Genomic DNA, 21,364 nt, shown 5'->3' with positions numbered 1-21,364 from the left:
TGCATCCCTGGGTGATGGCGACACACAGGCAGCACCCGCCAGTGAGGAGCTGGGGCCTGTCTACCCGTGGAGGTTTGGCAAGTGACACCCTCCCTTGGGCAGACTCGCCCACCTTCTTCCAGGCTCCAGGCCCAGAAGCAAATAGTGACAGCATGTCACCCCCTCCCAGCCTCCAAGGCTTTTGCTCTTCAGGCTCTCAGCTCCGTGGATTTATAACACCCCTCATTACTGAATGCAAGACAAAGCACCCCGTTCCCAGTATGTGGGCGGCACTCAGACATGCCAACAGGAGGTCTTTGTGGCAAAGAGAAGAGGCAGGTTGTCTGTCGGCCCAGGTGGGCAAGGGAGAAGGATGGTTTTCAGGCAACATTTGCCAGTTCTGTGTAATAAGTAACAACTGAGCCACCACAACTTTTTAATGTAAACATATTTTAAATTATAGAGTGTTTCATGCTCATTTGAAAATAATTTTTTAAAGGAAAATAATTACAATAAAAATTCCCCATGATCCAGTGAATGCAGTGTTATCAGTATTACAGTATACCTTTCTCCCTTCATACATAGTTATTTGAACTTTGGTTTTTTTCCACTTAACTTTGTGCCACATGTATTGCCCCACATCATGAAACCTCACCACGCTCTCAGCGGCTGTGTGACATTCTCTCCAAGAAGGTCAAACATGCTTGACAGGGTCCTTGCAGTCAGCTAGGGCAGTGTGATTGTCTGGCTTTAGCTTGGTTCCACTTTTCTGTGTATCAGTGAATATCTGTGCAAAAGTCTTTGTCTGCATTTTGGATTACTTTCTCAGGCGTGTATTACCTGGAGCAAAGTGTTTGGGCATTTTGAGGCCTGAGGTAAGTTTGGCAGAGTATCTTTCTAATCATCTGCGATGACTTCCGCTGCCCCCGGACATGTGAGGGACACCTCCCTCCACCCCTGTGCACTTGGACTCTCGGGTTGCCAGTGTATTTCATGGACTCTGCAGATTTGTGCCATATTTTCTGAAGAGATGATAATTTGGTTCTAATTTTAGAAAGTCGCTCAGTGAAATGAAAAGTCCTGCAGTCCTCTAATATCACCTGGAGTCGTGGTCCTTTTATTTAAAAAAATAAATAAATTCTGCAGCCGTGTGCAACAGATCTATTGATTAAAGAGAAGTTCCGTGACTGGAGTATGAAAAGTTTACATAAGCCATCTTTACAGAAAGACTGAAAGTGTGTTCATGAAAACCCATACTCTAGCATTGTAAATGCTTTTCAGGGCTATAAACGTAAAGATTCTTGAAGAATAGCTACTCCATTTGCACCAATAATGCATTTGTCCCAAGATAAGAAAATTGCCTGGAAAATGCTCATGTTTATTGGACATAAGAGAGAAGAGTTTCTATACATCCAAGAGAAAGTACCCTGATTGGTTGAGTTAACGATTTCCCCCTTGGGAGAATTGTTTTCCAGAATGGCTGTTCTTAAATCGCCTGGTTTCTGCACCTTTCCAGCATCCATTCTGCTGGATGTGTTTCTGTTTGGGAGCTGAGAAGCCTGTGAGATGAGGATCTTTGGGGATGAAAAGGTTGGGGAGAAAGCGGCAACCAAGCTTTAGGTGGGGACCCTGCTTTCTGAACACGATACGGTTGCCTTGGATGGCAGCATCGGCTGTTGCCCCGACAGCCCCAGAGAGCGTGCAGCCAGGGTGAAAGGGGAGGGCCAGCAGGCTCAGAGGCTCGTTGGAAAACTAAGGTGCTCACACGGACATCAGAGAAGCATGCCTAGGTGAATGGATCCCCTCACAGCACATGGACAGCCAGGGGCCAACCAGACTGGGTTGCAGTGTCCTGGGGACCTGTGCCAGACGTGGAGGCAGAGCAGGGCTAACCCAAGGGCTATGTGCAGATCCAGTGGACCTGGAGAAGCAGCACGCAGCATTTGGACCCCAAACCCAGCCTTGCAGAACAGCAGCAGTATCTTCAATTCAGAGAGACTGGAATGAGTGGAGAATCCAGAAGGAAGGCAACAGGAGGAAAGTCTGTCCCCGGAGCCCAGAACCTGGGCACGAACACCTTCCGTAAACCATCCTTGTCATTCATTCTTCAGATATTTATTGAGCACCTGCCATGTTCCAGGAACTGCACCAAGCACTGGAGATTGAAAATCTAACCAAAAGAGACACAGTCCCTGCTCTTGTGGAACTTGTGATGGTAGATGGGAATGGGGTAGGGGGTGAGAGTTTCAGACGGAAAACAATCACGGAAATAAATGAATAGTTGAGGCTACTGGGCAAAGCCAGTCACATCGCCAAGCCCAAAATCACCAGGGCAGGGACGTGTACTCCTTCCACCGGAGGAGGGTGTCAACGAAAATAGTCAATAAACAATCAATAATAAGAATAGAAAAGAGTTTTATTTGAGCCAGACTGAAGACTAACCCGGAAGCCATCTTCCCAGATGACTCTGAGAAACTGCTCTGGAGAAGCAGCGTTTTGAGCACAGTTTTATATCTTGTCAGACCAAAGAATATTCAACAAGTCAGGATTATACTTCTTCAGGTTTTCAAAAAAAAGAACAGATCAGCACATACGCAGCGAGTCAGTATGGCCTTGGCACCTGGGATGGGAGTCTTATCATCAAAGGAGTATCAGCATTGGCCTCCCAAGAAGAGGGGCATTTAATCTTTACTTTTAACATGAACATTGTTTACTTCTGGTGGATGTGCCCTCTTCTTTAATCATCAAAGCATATGTACACTATATGTCTGATAGGCCACAAATGCCTGACACACAGTGAGGCCAAACAAACTGAAATGTCAGAGTTTGGAGCAGAGAAAGGTTTATGGCAGGGCCATGCAAGGAGACAGGTGGCTCGTGCCCCAAAAACCCCCGAACTCCTCCAAGGGTTTCAGCAAAGCACTTTTAAGGGCATGGTGAGGGGGGCATGGTTAGTTGCTGCAAACTTCTTGGTGCTGGAATCCTTCGTTCTTGCAGCTGTCCAGGCAGGTCAGGTCAAGATGTTCCTGTAAACCTCCAACAAGGCAAATGCTATTCTCTGTTCTGCAACTTTTTATCTCCATACAAATGGAAAAGTGTTATACCCTTAAAAGTCAGAGCCTTGAGAATGGGCTATCCTGTATATTTCAGGCTATCGGCAACATTCTTAACTGGAAGCAAAAACAATAGAATACAAAGGTTAAAGTAAAAGAAACAGATTTGTTCTTCCCTATTGCACTTCTCAAATCATCTATGGTGAAGGACCAGTTTTTTTTCCCAATCATCATGGAGCATGATTTTGCAAAAATATAATAGAGACAGATTTCTAGAAAAATGAAATAAATAGCAAAGGCATTCAAAATATAAGCCAATTTTTAAAGTATAATTAGATTCAACAAATGTAAAATTACTCTGTCAAATTGCTATAAAATTTCTAAATGCTACTGTGGATTTCTATGGCAGAATTATAACAAGCAGTTCCAAGGCCACACTGGTCTATAGACCACAGTGAGTAGCATTGCCCCAGAATCTGTCCTTGCCCTTGCCCTTGCCCTCCACAAAATCAGAAATGATTTAGACTTGGATTATGTTTCCAATTTGGTCTGATCACAAGCCATCTTTACATGGTCCTTACTTTGCAGCACTGGTTCTCCTGGTTGACAATGACAGGCCAAAGAAGAGGGTACGATAGAAGCCTCGGGCTTCATCGAGAGCTATTGGGCAGGAAACTGTCTGCAGTTTCCCAGGTGCTCCCAGAATAAGGCCTGAAATTGTCCACCTACATGCCTGACTCTGAAATCACCCAGGTGACGATGTGAGGGTTTTCTCAGGTCGAGGAGTCGGTAATCATGGTGATGATTTGGGGCAGAATTAGACTCCCTCTGTCATCAGGAAACTAGAGAGAACTTCACAGGCAGGACAAAATTTGAGGACAAATTATTAGTTGTTTCATTTGACATTTATTAAGACATCTCAGGGGATTAGAAAAATTGCAAATACATGAAGTTTTCCAAAAATGGAGTCATATGTGAGTGCAATTTCATCATCATACACACTTGTCCACAGACACTCAAAGTCAGGCGGAGGTGTGTACATATGTGTGTACACACACACACGCCACGTCTTGGATCCTTCTCATTTTAATGCGTGGCAGTACAGACTCTCTGAATTCCAGATGACTGCCTTCTTCGCCTTTGATGAAATTGGAGAGTGTGTGTGTGTGTGTGTGTGTGTGTGTGTAGATTTTCATACATCTAATCACTCACTCATTTCATAGATATTTATTGAGCACCTATTATGTGCCAAGCCCTGCACAGTGATGTACAAGTTATGCTCCAGAGCATGAATGGGTGATAAACAAAGAGTAAATAATTCTCGGGAGGAAGAGAAGGACCAGCCACAGAGGGGCCAGGGACTGATCACCAGGCAGAGGGCTGACCTGAGTTGTACTCCCTGATCTGAACCGTGGGTACTTTTTCTCTCCCTTCTTCTCCTTTGTAGTTCATTAAAATCTCTCTTTTTAGTAAGAACTAAAAGGTAATAAAATCATCTTGTGAAGATTAAGTATAGTAAATGCCAAGGGGTTAGTAATAAAGGAAGGGCGAGGATTCCTTATATTTGTAATTGAGTTCAGAGAGTTTGTGTTTTCTTTCTTTTTAAATTGTGCCTGCATGTAATTGTTTTTAATTGGGGAAGGGAAAGCCATATAATTTAATGCTCAAAAATAGATGTGCCTCTTATGTGTTGGGCCCAGGGTAAGTGGTTTGCATTTGTTATCTGATATAAACCCAATCAGCAGCTCTGAAATAGGTGATAACATCACCAGTGTTTGCGTGAGTAAACTCAGGCAGGGAAGGAACTGACTGGGCCCCCTGTCCGTGGTACCAAGTGACAGAACTGGGACTCACACCTGGGTCTAACCCCAAAGCCTGGGCTCTTCTCTTTGGCGTAATTAATATTCCCATTCTACAGATGAAGAAACTGAGTCTCAGAACCATTAAGGAACATGCCCAAGGTTATTCAGCTGGAAAGGCAGCTATGTAATTCGTGGGTCCCAGTTCAAAATGAGAATTAAAAGCCTTTTGCTTTAAAATTACTAAGATCTTCAAGACAGCAACAGCAGAATGTTACACCAAGTATGGGGCCCTTCTGCACATGAAGCTGGTCTTGGATCCTGGACTGGACTCCTCACCACCTCCTGCCTCCTTCTGGCTGAATGTCCCATCTCACGGTTATAAACCCACAACAGCAGAAAAGGAAATGTTAAACGAAAATGAACTCAGAAAAGCAAGGGATCCTTTTTGGGGTTGGGTTTTGGAGTCATGCAGGCCTGGCACAAGTCCTGGCTCTAACACATGTATGGCCTTATCTAATCTTCACACCAGCTCCCTGAAATGTAGTTGTAATTTTTCCCCATTTTACAGATGAGGAAACTGAGGTAGAGAGTGTCTTGCCCCAGGAGCACTAGCTGGTAAGCAGAGAAGGCAGGCGTCTGACTCCTCACCCCTCATCTCTATACTCTGTTGTCTAAGTGTCACCGTGGCCCTACCCAAAGCCAGGCTGAGATACTGAGGAATTCACCCCAGGAGCCCTGTGGGGAGAGGAGAGAGAAGGCAAGTCTCAGAAGCCAGCCCTTGTCACTCCCATTTACAACAAGGCCCGCTCCCTGGCCCAGCACTTAAGTCCCTTGTAACCTGGCCCCAAAGTTCCTTTCTGGCCCATCTCACACCAGGCCTCCTAGAGGCCCACCCCTGGCCTTACATTTGTCTACGTTTTCTGAGTCCTGCCAGGCTGCTGATCGGGGGGCACCATTCATGTTGTTTTCCATCTAAATAGCACCAGTTGGCATTGTACAGCCCCAAGGCCATGGTGGTGACACCCTAGAGTTCTCTCTGCCCTCCGAATGCCCCTCATTCTACAGTGCTGTGTTAACCATGCCTTCTACTGTCTGCCTCCTGATGCTTTGACAACTGGGGCCTTGCTGAGCCTGGAGGGACTGCCCCTCTCAATTAGCTAATTCCTAGAGAGAGCAAACAACTTACCCTTTTGCTTTTCAAACACTAACCAACCAACCCAGAACCCACATCCCCATACACCTCTTTTATCAGGCTCTCACACTCCAGCCAACATTCACCTGCCCTAATCACCCCAGGGCCAGGTACCAGACATCTAGGGACAGCCCCTACGCCCCAGAGGCCGCTGAAATTATACAAACTAGGCGATCCTAAGGCTGCTTACCCTGTCTCGCCTCTTCCTTCCCATGAAAACCACAGTACTGGCTCTTGCCCATGGTTTTCCCCTCTCCCTCTGCCTCCTGACTGACCCTGTGCTTCTCCATGTGCCCCCAGTGGTGTGGGCCCCCTCTCTTTGGGACTTGTGAGTATAACAAATTCTCTTATCAATGGCAATAATATCCTGATCTGTTGGCCTGATCACACTTAAATAATAATACAACCTTTATTAAAACAAAGCCCAGGTTACTTCTCCCAGGAAGCTCCCTTTGATCACCCTAGTCGGGATAACTTATCTCTTACTCTTTGCTCTCTGGGATCCGCTTTTTGTCCCTCTGTCCCTCTGTCTGCCTTAAAGCTGGCCATGTGGCTGCCACTGCCCTGACTGTCTGCACCATCCAGTTAAGGGTTGAGTCACACTTCTCTGCCTCCCATGCCTGGGGCTCTGCCTGGCACATAGTAGGTGCTCAGTAAATACATGTCATCTAGAATAAAGATAAGAATGATACAAGACTGATGATAGTAGTGGTGGCAGTAGCTCTCTGTTCCTGGTGCTTTGCATACCTTTTCTCCAATTCCCAAAGCAACTCTGCAAGGTAGATTTGTGTTGTCATCATTCTACAGATGAGAAAATGAAGCTCAGGGAGGTTCACTGATTTACCTAAGGCCACACAGCCAAGAAGTGGCAGAGTCATGGTTCAGACCTGAGTCTGTCCAGCTGCAGAGTTAACACTCTTGAATTTAGTTAAATTGGATTGAAGTTAATTCCACATCGTGTGACACTGTCAGAGGTGATTCTCTGTGTGGGTTGATTGAGAGGTGGCAATCAGGAATGTTCTAGTGTTCTGAAAATGAGCACCAGCCCTAAGCCACCTGCCGAGTGACCTTTTCAAAGCACAGTCTAGATTCTTCTTGCCCTCACTAAACACCCATTTATGGCTCTTCACTGGCCCTAAGATGAAACCCAAACCTCTTAGCCAGCATCTGTCATCTGATCTCTACTTACCTTTCCAGCCCATCTCTACCTCTTTACTCACCCCCAACTCAGAGGCACTGGATGGCCAGTGGAGTTAAAGATGCTCCCTATTAAGCAGAGGTACCTCCCTAGCTTTTCCCTGTAGGAAAGGAAGTCCCTTGGTGCCAAATCAAAGTCACTTATTTCTAGGAGAAAGTCTTGAAAGATGCTAGGTGATTGATGCCTGCAGAGACTGGTTAGAATGTCAGCTGCCTGAACAATCCCTGATCAGGCAGGAAAACCCCTTTCCTATCCCTCCCACTCCCCAGCACCCCCACATCCAGCCACTTACCTTGTATGAATCCAGCAATTTCCTGGAAAACCCGATGCCTCTTCCTCTGCTAGAAGGTGAGACCAGGAAGAGCTGGAGGCCCTTTGAACATGCACAGTAAAGGAAAAAGGAATGTTCGGAGGCACCTGTGTCACTCCCTTTCATCCTTCTGCATCACTTCTGAGTTCAGAATTGGAACAGTGGACCTGAGTGTCTTGGATTACAAGAGCCCTCAAAGCCTGCGCTTTCCAGAAGTCTCAGATTAGCTTTTTTCCACCCACAGGCATCTAATAAGAGCATTCCAAGTGGTTAATATTCTCCTGATGAGAAAATATATGTTCCCCCAATTCAGCAGGAGTTATAATGCAATCACCCTGTTTCTAAATCCTTAATCCACCGAGAAGGAATTTAGTTCCTGAAGGCATTCCAGTGCTAACCTTTTCAGATGTCATCGAGCTTGATTATTAAAACAACAGGTGGTCTACTTCCTTTCTCTTCATTTGAGAAAACAGTGGAAACACAATTCATTAACTAATCTCTAGGTCCTTTATAAATTGAAAAGATTTTGTTTCCAAGCAGGACAGCTCAGAGAAGTTTAGGAAGCTTGTGAACCAAGGAGTGGGATGTTTCTACCATGAGGCTTCAGCGGGAAGGTTGCTGTGTTGGACCCTTAGCCTTCAAGGCTCACGACGAGCCCACGAGGAGGTGTAACTATCCCGAATCTACAGATGAGGCCACGGAGGCCCAGAGATGACAACTGCTTTGCAAAAGTCACATGACCCGCATTCAGAGGAGATGAGATTCAATCCTAGATCTCCCCAGTCTTCAGTGTCAAAGCAACCCCTCACCCACACAAACTGCCCCCAAGGTCAAGCGGTGATAAAACTGACAACACTCCTTGACCCTTTACCAGCATCAGAGATTAGCATCTTTTCTTTGATATATCAGTGCAAATTGAAGGTTCAAAAATGAATCTGTGGACTTCCCTGGTGGCATAGGGGATAAGAATCCACCTGCCAATGTGGGGGACATGGGTTTGAGCCTTGGTCCGGGAAGATCCCACATGCTGCAGAGCAAATAAGCCCATGCGCCATAACTACTGAGCCTGCATGCCACAACTGCTGAAGCCTGTGCTCCATAACAAGAGAAGCCACCACAAGGAGAAGCCCGCGCAACGCAATAAAGAGTAGCCCCCGCTCACCACAACTAGAGAAAGCCCACACGCAGCAACAAAGGCCCCACACAGCTGAAAAAATAAATAAATAAAATTTAAAATCTTGAAAAACAAAAAAACAAAAATGAATCTGTAAAACTCACCTTTCTCAGTTCCAGCAAATCCTCAGAATCATGGAGGAGCTATTGTAAAAGAGCCCTGGGCTTCCCTGGTGGCGCAGTGGTTGAGAATCTGCCTGCCAATGCAGGGGACACGGGTTCGAGCCCTGGTCTGGGAGGATCCCACATGCCGCGGAGCAACTAGGCCCGTGAGCCACAACTACTGAGCCTGCACGTCTGGAGCTTGTGCTCGGCCGCGACAGTGAGAGGCCCATGCACTGTGATGAAGAGTGGCCCCCGCTCACCGCAATTAGAGAAAGCCTGCACACAGAAAGGAAGACCCAACACAGCCAAAAATAAATAAATAAATTAATTAATTAATTAAAAAAAAAAAAAAAGCCCTGTGACTGTGGGCAAGTCACACCAACTCTCAGCCAGTTTTCCATCTGCACAATTAAGATAGTAGCATTCACGGACTTCCCTGGTGGCACAGTGGTTAAGAATCCACCTGCCAATGCAGGAGACACGGGTTCGAGCCCTGGTCCGGGAAGATCCCATATGCCATGGAGCCTCTAGGCCCGTGTGCCACAACTACTGAGCCTGCGCTCTAGAGCCTGCGAGCCACAACTACTGAGCCCGTGTGCCACAACTACTGAAGCCCACGTGCCTAGAGACCGTACTCTGCAACAAGAGAAACCACCGCAATGAGAAGCCTGCGCGCTGCAACAAAGAGTAGCCCCCACTCGCCACAACTAGAGAAAACCCATGCACAGCAATAAAGACCCAACACAGCCAAAAAATTAATAAATTAATAAATAAATAAATTTCTTAAAAAAAAAAAAAAGATAGTAGCACTCATTCACTGGGTTGCTGGGTGGATTAAATGAAAGAAGAGACCTAAAAGCCCTTAGCACCTTGTAGGTGCTAATAATTGTATGTCTTCTTATTTACTGCAATAAATTTTATTGCATAAATGATCATTTAACAATAACTGTTGAATATGTCCCTTGTGTTTGAGGCTGAAACGACTGCATTTAATCCCCCCAGATCCTGGGTGGTAGGTGTGACTTTTATTGAGACTCAAAGTGGGTAAGTAGTTTGCCCAGAGTTCACACAGGAAGTGGGAGGCCTGGAATTTGAACACAGGCACCCTGAGTTTAGAGGTCATACTTTTAGCCATCCTGCCATCCTTCCCTCTGGAAAATGAAGATTAATAGATATTTCATGTGACAAAGGCTGAATTTGATGACTTGCATTTTGCTCTCTTAATCCCCACCCCAACTCCTTCTTGGAAAATGAAAGATGTTTGTGTGAGCTTCCCACTGTCTCCAGGACGCTACACTCAGAAAGCTTCATTGATTTCTTTTACTATATGGTTGCAATTTTGCCTGCTCTTCATAAACCCTCAAAAACAAGCCTCATGAGGTCACCAAAGCAACTGGCAGGTGTGATGATCCTAAAGCTCTTCTGTGCCTGATTTCTCTCCAGAGAGGTACTTGTCCCCTCTAACCCGGGGCGGCAAAGAGAATGAAAACTTTGCTAGGACTGTGCCTCCACTGACTTTTCCTTCATTATTTATTTGCTTCTTTATTTACACTCCTTCAAAAAAGGACTCGATGTGGAATTTCTCATCAGAGATAACCACTAAAATATCTGGATGAGAAAGAGACGCCCACAGTCCCCACAGAATAAAGGGAATCGATACTGAGGATGTCTTGGGCTTCTCCAACAGAAGAGGCTTCTGGAAGGAGGTGTTGTGGGAGATATCTTACCCAGTAGCAGGAGGAGACACTCAAGAACTGCTGATGTAAGGCCATACCAAGGTCCCCCTGCACAAAACCATTTCCCTGATTATTTTAAAATCTGTATCTCTAAAGAAAAGGAAGATCCAGGGAGAGAAGAGTGAGGAAGGGAAGGAAAGAGGCCCCCTCCTTGACACCACGTCTTATTATTGGGAAGAGATTCCTCCATTATCAGTTCTGGACCACTTGCCTTGCTGAGGACAAAGAGAAGCAAACATGTGATGGGCTGCTGTTGGGATGGATGGTTCTGCAGGACTGAGGGTAGGGGCAGATGGAGGCAGTACCAGAGAAGCTACAAACAGGCTGTGGCTTCTGTCTGTGGCTCAAGAAGGGCTGCCATGGCTGAAGTCAAGGTAAGGTCTCTGAGGCTTCTCAGATCCACCTGGCAAATATTTCCTGTGCTCAGAGCTAGGTGTGGAGGGATCAAAAATAAACTCACAATTCCTGCCTTTAAAGAGTTCTTAGTTACAGGAAGAGGCAGGCCCACGAATGGATAATTCCAAGATGATATCCTACAGGATCCATTCACACTTCCTACCACTGTCTAGTGAGCATGTGCTCTGTGCTGGGCATTGTGCAGCATGATGGGGATTCAGGGTCACCGTCAGCTTGGAGTCTAATGTTGTAGTCTAAAGCTGAATATGCTGTGAGAGCACAGAGGAGGGTTTCAACCCAGACTGGAGAAATCCTGAAAGGTTACATGGAGGCGGTGACAGACAGAAGAGAATGGAAAGGGCACTCCATGCAGAAGAAATGGCATGATTGAATGCTCAATAGTACGAAACATTTTGTACCTAGGACACGACGAGACTGGTCAAGTGCGGACCGCTGCTTACAGCACTGTGACTTTTAGATATACCTAAGAAAAAGCCCTCCTGTCTACCAGTGATTGGTCCTTTAGATTGACCTCTAGAACGTGGGCTATAGCAGCTTCATGATCTCTTCCTCCAGGAGAGGACACAGCTCTGCGGAGCTCTGAGTAAAAACATGTAATTGGGTGTATTCTCTTTTACTTGTAGTCGCTATCATTTAAACATCCTCCCATGGCAAGTTCCCTGGTGATGAACCCCACAACATGGTGTGCAATCTTTGCTTATGGCTCAGAGAAACCCCTTAAAGTATGGCTGGTTAATGCAGGGGTTCAGAGTTAAACCCAAATTACCTGGTTAGCTGGAATGTGGCAGGGTTGCAATGCAGGGGGGACGCACATCTCCTTTGCTTGCTGGGGAAGGAATAACATGGATTGGGGCCCTACTGCATGTCAGGCCCGCATTGTTGCGCCTGGTTCTCACCCCCCCCCCAGTGTGGTCCCTACTTCACTGACGAGGTGCCTGAGCCTAGGAGACCTTCACTAACCTGCCCAAGAAATTCCTGACCTGATTGAGTCAAGCCAAGATCATTGCGGCATCCACTTCAAATGAACTTCTCTGAGGCTTCCCATGGGCATTCATCCTTGACATTCATGTCTCAGCTCAGACAGGAACTCTCTCCATCTAAAGAGTCACCATTTTTCCTTTCATAGCACTTACCCTCCCTGACAGGACAGCACGGACATATTCACTATCTGCCTCTCTCTCCCAGCTCCACAAGGCAGGGACCCTTCCTGACTCCTTCACTGCTGTATCCGTGATGCTACAAGCAAAGCCAGGTACATAAGAACCCCAAACAAATAAATGCTCTCTTACTGAACAAAGCCATCTGACAGTCCCTAAGCCCAGCCCTTCCACACCACTGCTTTCCTCAAGGTGGCGTCCGGTGGCCCATGGGGTGTTTGTGGGGAGCCCCGTGGTGGCTGATGAATGACCCTAAATTCAGGACTCTCTGAGTTTCTCAAGGGTGAGGGCAGGCAGTCCATAGATTTTCACTTCTACCTTAGCAAAAGGATGCCATCTAGCAATGTGACAAATGTTTGAGATTCATAAACTAATAGTATCCACAACTCATGTTCCTTGATGATTCAGACTTCTACCCACAAGTCTGGCTCAGCCTGGCACAGACCTCTCAGGCAGGTGTCGCTATCAGCAAGCGCTGCTGCCAGTCACCATGAGCGTGGCCTTGACTCGCCTCTGACTTTCAGTGGCTGCTATTGTTGTTTCAATCAATTCTTGTGTACACTCATGCTTGGTGTGTATTTTTGTTGATTGCTCTGTTTTGTGTGGTACCATTTCGATTGCGATTTTGTTCTTCTCCAGCGTTTTATTGTCTCCAAGTTATTTTTCCACTAAAAAGCAGGGATAAGACCATCAGCCCTACTTAAGTGGGTCACAGTCCTGAATGTTTGAGAAAGAGTCCTTGCACCTCACCTCGTGGCCTCACATAATCCTGAATTACCTTGCTCGCCTTTATTTTGTGACCAGAGGTATACGTTCCTAAAACTCACCTTGCTGGGCAAAACGGGGAAAATGGGGCGAGGGGCTTGACACTCAAAAATGTCGTCAGTGACACATAAAAAAGAGAGAGAGAGAGAGAACATTAGCACAGTTTTACTTTTACTCAGGTTAAATGGTTAAGAAATAGGTAAGTACTACAATAAGTAGTACTTGAAGAGACGCGAGGTTTGCTTGTGGAAGTGGACACAGGAAAGGTTGCAGCTGGTATGTTACTGTGAAGAGGGTTTTCTGATGGGAATGGAAAGCTGTAACAGTGGTGCAGGCGGGTGTGGCTCTGCACACATGGTGAGGGGAGTAGCTGGTAGATGTTTGAGGTCTGTGCATGCGCCTGTTTTGTACATTCCTACATGGCTCGGCTCAGCTCAGCTGGGTGCAGGTTTCTGCATTCACCTAATGTTTCTCGTGCAAGAAATCTTGCATAAGCAAATGTGAAATTCCCATTATCCTCAAATTGTTTCCTAATGTGTCAATTGTGTTGGAACAAATTCACGTTTTCAAAACATGTGTTATAGCGGAACTGTCTGTACCTGACTTACTGTCATCCTTTCTTTGTTTGCTCAGATTGGACCAAGAGGATTGAGTACCAGCCTGGCTCGGGGAGCGTGCCCCTGTTCCCCAGCATCCAGCTGGAGACGTGCGACGGGGCTGTGTCCTCCATCCAGATCACCACAGAGCTGCAGACCAACTACATCGGGAAGGGCTGTGACCGCGAGACCTACTCTGAGAAATCCCTTCAGAAATTATGTGGTAGGTTTTTCCCTGTTGAGATTATTTTTTAATTACTTTTTTTAAACAATATATACAAAGCGTATCTTATTATATTATGAGAGAATCATCCCTCCCCACTTCATTGGTCTATGTGACCTCTGGATGGATATTGTTTACTTATCATGGTTAAAGGGTCAGAAGGCACAGCTTTTGGCATCAGACACACCTGATCAGATCCCACCATGTACCAACTGTATGGCTGTGGGCAAGTGATGTGACAAAGCCTCTATTCTTCATCAGTAAAATAGGGATTCATGACCTCATGTGTTTTTTTTTTTTTTTTTGGTTTTTTTTTTTTTATTTATTTATTTTTGGCCGTGTTGGGTCTTCATTGCTGCACGTGGGCTTTCTCTAGTTGCAGCGCGCTGGCTTCTCATTGTGGTAACTTCTCTTGTTGCAGAGCACGGACTCTAGGCGCGCAGGCTTCAGTAGTTGTGGTGCACGGGCTTAGTTGCTCCGCAGCATGTGGGATCTTCCCGGACCAGGGCTCAAACCCTTGTCCCCTGCATTGGCAGGTGGATTCTTAACCACTGCGCCACCAGGGAAGCCCAACACCATGTGTTTAAGAGCACCTAGCACAGGGCCTGAAGGAACAGGGCTCCCTTCCACTGTGTTGGTTTACAGAGAGGTGCCTGCCCAGGGGCCAGTGTGAAGGGTGGTGTCAGCCAGTTGGGGAGAGCTGGGTCTACCTCCCCCAGGACCAGCTATGGAACTTGAGGGCTTAGTGCAAATGAAAGTGCAGGACCCTTTTCCAAAATTATTAAGAATTTTAAGGCAGCAACAGCAAAGCATTAAACCAAGCTGGGGGCCTCGTGTGATTGCTCAGGTCACGTGCCGGTGAAGCCGGGCCTGGCTGCCCACGTCGGAGAAGAAGAGCTGGGGTGAGAGTGGAGGTGGGAGGTGGAAAGTCCAAGTGTGGGGGACAGAGGGCTTGCTGTCCACAGGCTGAAAGATGCCGCCCCAAGAAAGGAGCAGGCCGGAACTAGGAGCCAGGCTGGTGGAGGTTCTATACACGAAAGCTTAGCTTTATTGAGCACCTGCTATGTGCACTCTCCTAGAATCTTCACATGCCCTACCCTAATCTCCCCACTACACTGAGGAGGGTCTTATTCACCCAGTTTTAAAGATGGACACTTTGAGGCCCAGAGAGGAAAAATGACTTGTTCAAGGTCACGCAGATAGAAAGTGACAGAGTCAGACTTTGAAGGTAGGTCTATGGGAATGAAGGGCTCTTTGGCTCAGGATCTGTGACTCCGGGCCAGGCCTCTGGAGCTGGAACGTAAACCTCTCAAGTCAGCTGTGGAATAAGACACTGAAAACGGTGGGAATGGTGCCATGTGCTTGGTAAACCACACCGTGCACGGGTTGATGGGCCTCCTTCATCCCCACCACGTATATTACATTTCTTTCCTGTTCTCTCCAAGAATATTCAGGCCCTCACACCGACTCTCCAGCCGGGCTGTGGGCAGCTTAGGAAAGAGCTTTCTTTTAGACGGGGCCTACACTTGGGGGTAACTCCATCCCCACCAAAGGAAAAGGAGGCTCCCGAACACACAGCGTAAACTGCATCCCCTCCTGGGGACCCCTCCACTACTCTCTTCGGGGCAGTTTTTCTCTCTCAACATTGACACACACACACACACTCATGCACACACAGTGCACACACATGCACACAGGTGCACACATGCACACACAGGTGCATACAGGCACACACATGCACACACAGGTACACACATGCATACACAAATACGCACACACATGCACATACGTGCGTGTGGGCCCACACACACCCACCTTCACGCACACAGCTCTTGCCCAAAGGACCAAGTGACAATTTGAGAACTGAATGTGAAATACACCCTGCTCGGGTATCACCACGTCCTATTTGTCATGTCACCAGGCTGGCAAGGAAGGCATGTGGGAAGGCACGTTTTTCCAGAATGATGCAGGAGATTGGGAAAAACATCACGACCTCCATATTCCAAACTGCTCTTGTAAAAATGGCTATCAGGGGCCCGCAGTATTGAGAAAGCTGCCTCTGGCGCTCTCCTTCAGCCCGGGAGCGGAGAAGCCAGCTCCGCTGACATCTTACTTTGAATGAATATCCCATTTCGCTCCCCGTGCACCTGAATTATAAGTCAACTCAACCCCATGCCACCGCGGGTGACGGTCATTTCCTAAACTCCTCCAGGTTAGAAGGAGATGATGGAATCAGCTTGTTAAAGATCCAATGGGCCCAACAGCACACACTGGTGATTTGATTCTGAATGTTGCGAGGGGGAGACCAGGAGATAGGGAGAGTGAGAAGGATTTTCTGAGCGAAGAAACTTTAGAGCCAGATTGCATCTGGTTGTTAACATAGCTCATTGCTTCTGGGCTGCCAGCCTCGCCTGCCAGGAAGGCAGGTTAATTCAGTCAGGAAAGCACTTTCCCCTGAGATGCGAGCTTATCTGGTGCTGGGAGCGACCATTTGTTAAGAGAAGTCTGCGTGTCTTTCTGGTCACCTTCCCGGCAGTGCCACCCTCCCATCGCACTTCTGGGAACCCTGAGTGAGCCTGACGGGCAGGGCCACTCCTGCCTCCAGATTAGGAGTCTGACTCTTGAATCTGCAGAGAGAGATTTCAGGAAGGGAGGGCAGGAGCAAATGAGTGAGACAGATGCCCATCTGCGCTGGGGTCTGCTTCCTCAGGCCCTATGTGCTCTCCAAACCGTGAGGGAAAGGCAGGCCGGATCGCTTCTAAAGCAGAGCCTGGGTTGTAATTCCTGACTCCCGTGGGGCACCTTAGGTTCTGGAGACAAGCTTCTCTGTGTTTTCAGTGGACGGTCAACAAGTTGCTGGTGGGGTTTCCCAGCCAGGGAGCCACCATGACACTTTAAGCCCCAGCGTTCATGCATTTTTTATTCTACAAATCTTTATTGACTTTGGATGGAAACAGGGAGACCAATTAAGATGTTATCGTCATAGTCTAAGCAAGAGAGAATGATTTCTGAACCGGGGGAGTGGCGGTAGGGATGAATTTAAGACAGATTTAGGAGGCAAAATCAGCAAGAGTCAATCACTGATTAGCTGTCAGCAGTGAAAAAGAAGGAATCTTAGAAGATTCTAAGGTGAGCATCTAACTGGACAAGAGTGCCACCAACCAGTGGCCACCAAATTCAGGGCAAGGGCAGATTTAGGGGACAATGATGACTGGACCTGTGGAACATCCAGGTGTGGGTGCCTAGCCCTAGCCTGAATCTCCACCCTCCCGAGGACCCACCTCCATCCTGCTGATCCATCCTTAGAGCCCATTTCTTCCTGGTGTCCTGCCTCTTCTTGGCCAGGGTACCCCATCTGTCCCCGTTCCCAGCTCATTCCCATCCCTAAGCCTTTGTTCATGTTTTCTTCCCGCTAGAATCTCTCTCTCCTTCGCCATTCCAAATGCTTCCCTTAAGTAAATATTCGCCTACCCTCTGTGCTCACCAGGGACAGTCCTGGGGCGCTTCCTGGTGTCTTTGAGTTCTGACATTGCTTCTGTGACATTTGTTGTTGTGCGGTGACCCAGGCAAGGGTGTCTCCCCAGAGGCGCCTTGTGGAGGTCAGGTCACTGCCCACCTGCTTCCTCCTCCTGCAACGTCGCTCCACAACGAGCAATGATGGGATCCTGCGTAAGGGGCGGTCGGACAACAGCTGGGCAAAGCTGCTGTCGGGAAACACCGGACAGGTGCAGTAGCACCAGAAATAGCCTCTTTGTTTCCAGGGGAACACTGGACGTCAGGCACATTGCTGCCTGCAGTTTGTGCACTGAAACACTTCCATTCCACCTTGAAACAAAAACGATACAGGGCCCTGCACCTGTGTCCCCTTCAGCTTGTAGGACCAAACTTAGCCTAACGTGGTCCCCCATTGCCACTGGCTTACATGAATCCAGGCCTCTCGGGGAAGTTGGGCAAGCTGCTTATCACTTCCTCTGGGTTCAGAGATTCAAGATGAAAGGATCTCCCATCTCAGTCCCAGCCTTTCCCGAGGTGAAGTGTCACAGAACTGCCTTGAGTATGAAATGCATGATGAAGCCCCAGTGACTCTTGGCCAAATTAAACTTGACATTAACCAGAGCCCAAGAAAAGGCTCACTTCTGTGCCCCTGAGTCTCTGCATATTACAATAAACAGCAAAGCAGTTTGTGACACACATGTCCTTCGGAGACCAGAGGCCAGGGCTGCTCCTCCCTGGAATCACAGGCTCCTGGCATCTGGCCGGCACCTCCCCATATGACACGCGGGGTCAGCTGCTTTGTATATGGAGAGTCAAGAGCTCCGAGGACAGGTCGTGTTGAAGGAAAGGCTGCAGAGCGAGAGCCTGCTGCTAAATCAAGGGACTGATCTGTCAGACCAGGTCAGATTACCAGTCGGTGAGCTGTTCTCAGGATTTATACACTTGTGCGTCCAGGAGGTCTTCGTAGCGAATCCATTCATTCATTCATTCATTCATGTATTTATTAATTCAGCAAATATTTGTTCAGTGTCCAAATGTTCTAACTCGTGAGGTTATCTAGAAGTCAGTAAGACCACTTAACAATTCAGTCTCCTGGGGAAGACAGACATGTAAAAAAAGTTCAGTCCATGGCTTTCTACTACACCGTGCAGCTTAACAGAACTTGCCCTCACTAAGAATCACAGTTCAAGGCTTTTATACCTTCAGAATACCCCAACCAGGGGAAGCCATCATCAGTTCCTCCAAGATGCCTCTAAAGAGCTGGAGCTTCCAGGGGGGGCAGAACCAGCCCCCCAGTCATAGCCAGTGTTTTCATTCTCAGAGAGCTGAAGTGGGCCTCTGACTCTAAGGAAAACTGCTGCACACGTGTTGGGAATCCCATTAAATCACTACTCATACATGAGCAAGTGTGCACACACTGACCCACGGGTGATGACAGTGAGCCGTGGGCTTCTCCTTGGATATGACTTCTTTGAAGTCAATTAAGCAGCTACCCTACAGCATGCCCTTCTATTCTTGGAGAAGGTTTTTGCCTGCAGTGGCTTTTCCCAGGCTGGTCAGCAACTGGGTATCCACGGCCCTGCCCCAAGAGCTTGGCTGACCACCCTCATCCAAAGCTCAGCTTGCTTCACCAGGACAATTCAAGGCCTTTGAGGAACCCCTCTTGTCTAGGATTCCAGAGGTGGAATGATAGTCTGATGGTAGGATCAACGGTGTGAGCTCTGGAAAGGACATCAGAAAGTCCTCCACATCCATCCTGAAGGTATGCAGATAAAGAAGTGCGAATGGTAGCCACTGATGTCAGTCACTTAATGTGGTTTATCAGTCACATTATGCTGCAGTAACAAATGATCCCAAAATCTATTGGCTTAAAATAACAAAGGTTTATTTTCCATTCCTACCACATGTCCTTCTTGGGTTGACTGTGGCTCTGCTCTATGTTAGTTTCCCACTGGGATCCAGGCTAACAGAAAAGCCTCCATCTAGAACATTGTTGATCTCATGGCAGATGGAAAAAACACGTGGTGAACCATGGACTGGCTTGTAAATCTTCTGCCCTAAGATGACACGTCACTTGCACTCACATTTTATTGGTCAGAGGATGTCACAAGGCCAAGTGCTATCAGTGGGTCAGAAAAGTATGTTGAGAACAGAATGCTTTCTATCTTCATGTAGTTCAAGTACAGCCTTTGTCAAGAGGGCCTCCCTGGCTTCCCCTGAGACTCTCTATCAATGAACTCTTCCACGCACCAAAACTAAAAGACTTTCTACTGGGTGACTGGAGGTAGGGCCCATTTCTATCTGGTTCGTTGCTGCATTCTCACCACAGTGCCTGGCATAACTTAGACATTACATAAGCATTTAATGGAGTAACATGGAGTTGTTATTGCTAATCGTGAGAATACTCTATAGAATGAGGCCTGTGTCCTTGAGTACAATGGTTCCTCTCCCCTGAGACCCTCTCCTTCTTGCCATCCTTTCCCATGCCCCAAGGTGGGCCATGAGGAGGCATGACCAAGGCTCCATGTCTGTCACCATTGCCACAGGCCTACCGTGAAGTGCTAAGGACACTCTGCCCTCCCCAAGGCCCCCCAGAGCAGCATGCAAACCCAGCAATTAAGCAGTCCAGGGGCTTCCCTGGTGGTGCAGCGGTTGAGAATCTGCCTGCCAATGCAGGGGACACGGGTTCGAGCCCTGGTCTGGGAAGATCCCACATGCCGCGGAGCAACTAGGCCCGTGAGCCACAACTACTGAGCCTGCGCGTCTGGAGCCTGTGCTCCACAACGAGAGGCCGCGATAATGAGAGGCCCGCGCACCGCGATGAAGAGTGGCCCCCGCTCGCCGCAACTAGAGAAAGCCCTCGCACAGAAACGAAGACCCAACACAGCCATAAATAAATAAATAAATAAATAAATAAAAAATAAATAAATAAGAAGTCCAGACCATGACCACTGTCCCCAGGCTCCATGTGGGCTCTCGCTCCACCGTGTGTCCTGAAATCTGCCTCAGTCACCCCTGTCTTCATCTCCTTGCTGGCTCAGAGATGCTTCCCCACCCTGATAGGGCTCAGGGACTTCGAACCAGACCTCACCTCTGGTTGTAAGCCCCCTGCCCTCAGGCTGCAGCTGCTGTGCACCAGACCAGTGTGAACCCTCAGCAGCGTGGTGGGTCCCAGGGACCTCTGTGAGGGTCCCTAAGGGCGTCTTAAATACACACTGATGTGCAGACGCTGCTCTTCCACCTTTGTGAGTTATGCATCCTGTTTACCCACTGCTTTCCATGGGACCCTTTGGGGAGAGGAGCGAGAACTGCAGGAGAAAGGCAGATCTCTCTCAGTTTATTTAAGTGCACTGAATAAATGAAATACAATCTGTTAAGTCTGTGAAAGCCGGCACCATCTGGTAAAATGCAGTGTGATGCTTCCCAGGAGGCAACATCTGTGGGTCGGGCAGGGTGGCACGCTGCTCCCCTCACCAGGGAAGACACGGAGCTCCGCAACGATGGCCTTGCCAAGGCACACGCCTCTCTGTGGACAGCCACCTTCCCAGGGAGGTGGGGTCCTGGAAGCTGGCCTGGGCTTGGCAGGACACTAGGCTGTGTGATAGAAAGAACATTGCTGGGGGTCCGAGAGCTGGGCTTGCCTCTAGCTAGCTGAGCGGCTGTGTGATCCTGGTCAAGTTATTTCCCCTCTCTGGGCCTCAGTTTCCATGTTTGTAAGATGTGTAGGAGGTTGGGGGTGGGTAGGGATATATTGGGAGTATGGGATTAACAGATGCACACTACCATATATAAAATAGATAAACAACACGGTTTACTGTATAGCACAGGGAACTATATTCACTATCCTGTAATAAACTGTAATGGAAAAGAATCGAAAAAAGTATATAAATATATACATATGTATATTTTATAACCAAATCACTTTGCTGTACACCTGAAATTAACACAATATTATAAATCAACTATACTTCAATTTTTTAAAATGTGCAGGAGGTTGCAAGATCTCCCTCCAGGATGATTGAGGTGGTGCAGCAGGAGTGTGGGCTTCAGGGCTGGCAAACCCTGATGATGGGTCCCCTTACTAGCTGGTTGTGATTCTAGGCTCGCTGAGCTTCAAGTTTCTTATCTGTAAACTGGAATCATAATCGTATTCACCACGTTGA

At 47.7% G+C, this 21,364-nt stretch overlaps 1 protein-coding gene across 1 annotated transcript in view; it reads left to right on the top strand.

Moving 5' to 3' along the window:
• Positions 1-21,364, top strand: part of CLSTN2 (calsyntenin 2) — a 657,417-nt gene that overhangs the window by 515,009 nt on the left and 121,044 nt on the right. The window contains exon 6 of the mRNA XM_082392369.1: positions 13,521-13,706. Within this exon, the coding sequence (XP_082248495.1) occupies positions 13,521-13,706 (186 nt within the window). The remainder of the gene's footprint in view (positions 1-13,520; positions 13,707-21,364) is intronic.

Source organism: Balaenoptera borealis (assembly GCF_965194805.1).
Source record: "Balaenoptera borealis genome assembly, chromosome: 5".
Classification (NCBI taxonomy): Eukaryota; Metazoa; Chordata; class Mammalia; order Artiodactyla; family Balaenopteridae; genus Balaenoptera; species Balaenoptera borealis.
The sequence above is the reverse complement of the archived record's forward strand: the minus strand, read 5'-3'. Positions and strand labels throughout refer to the sequence as shown.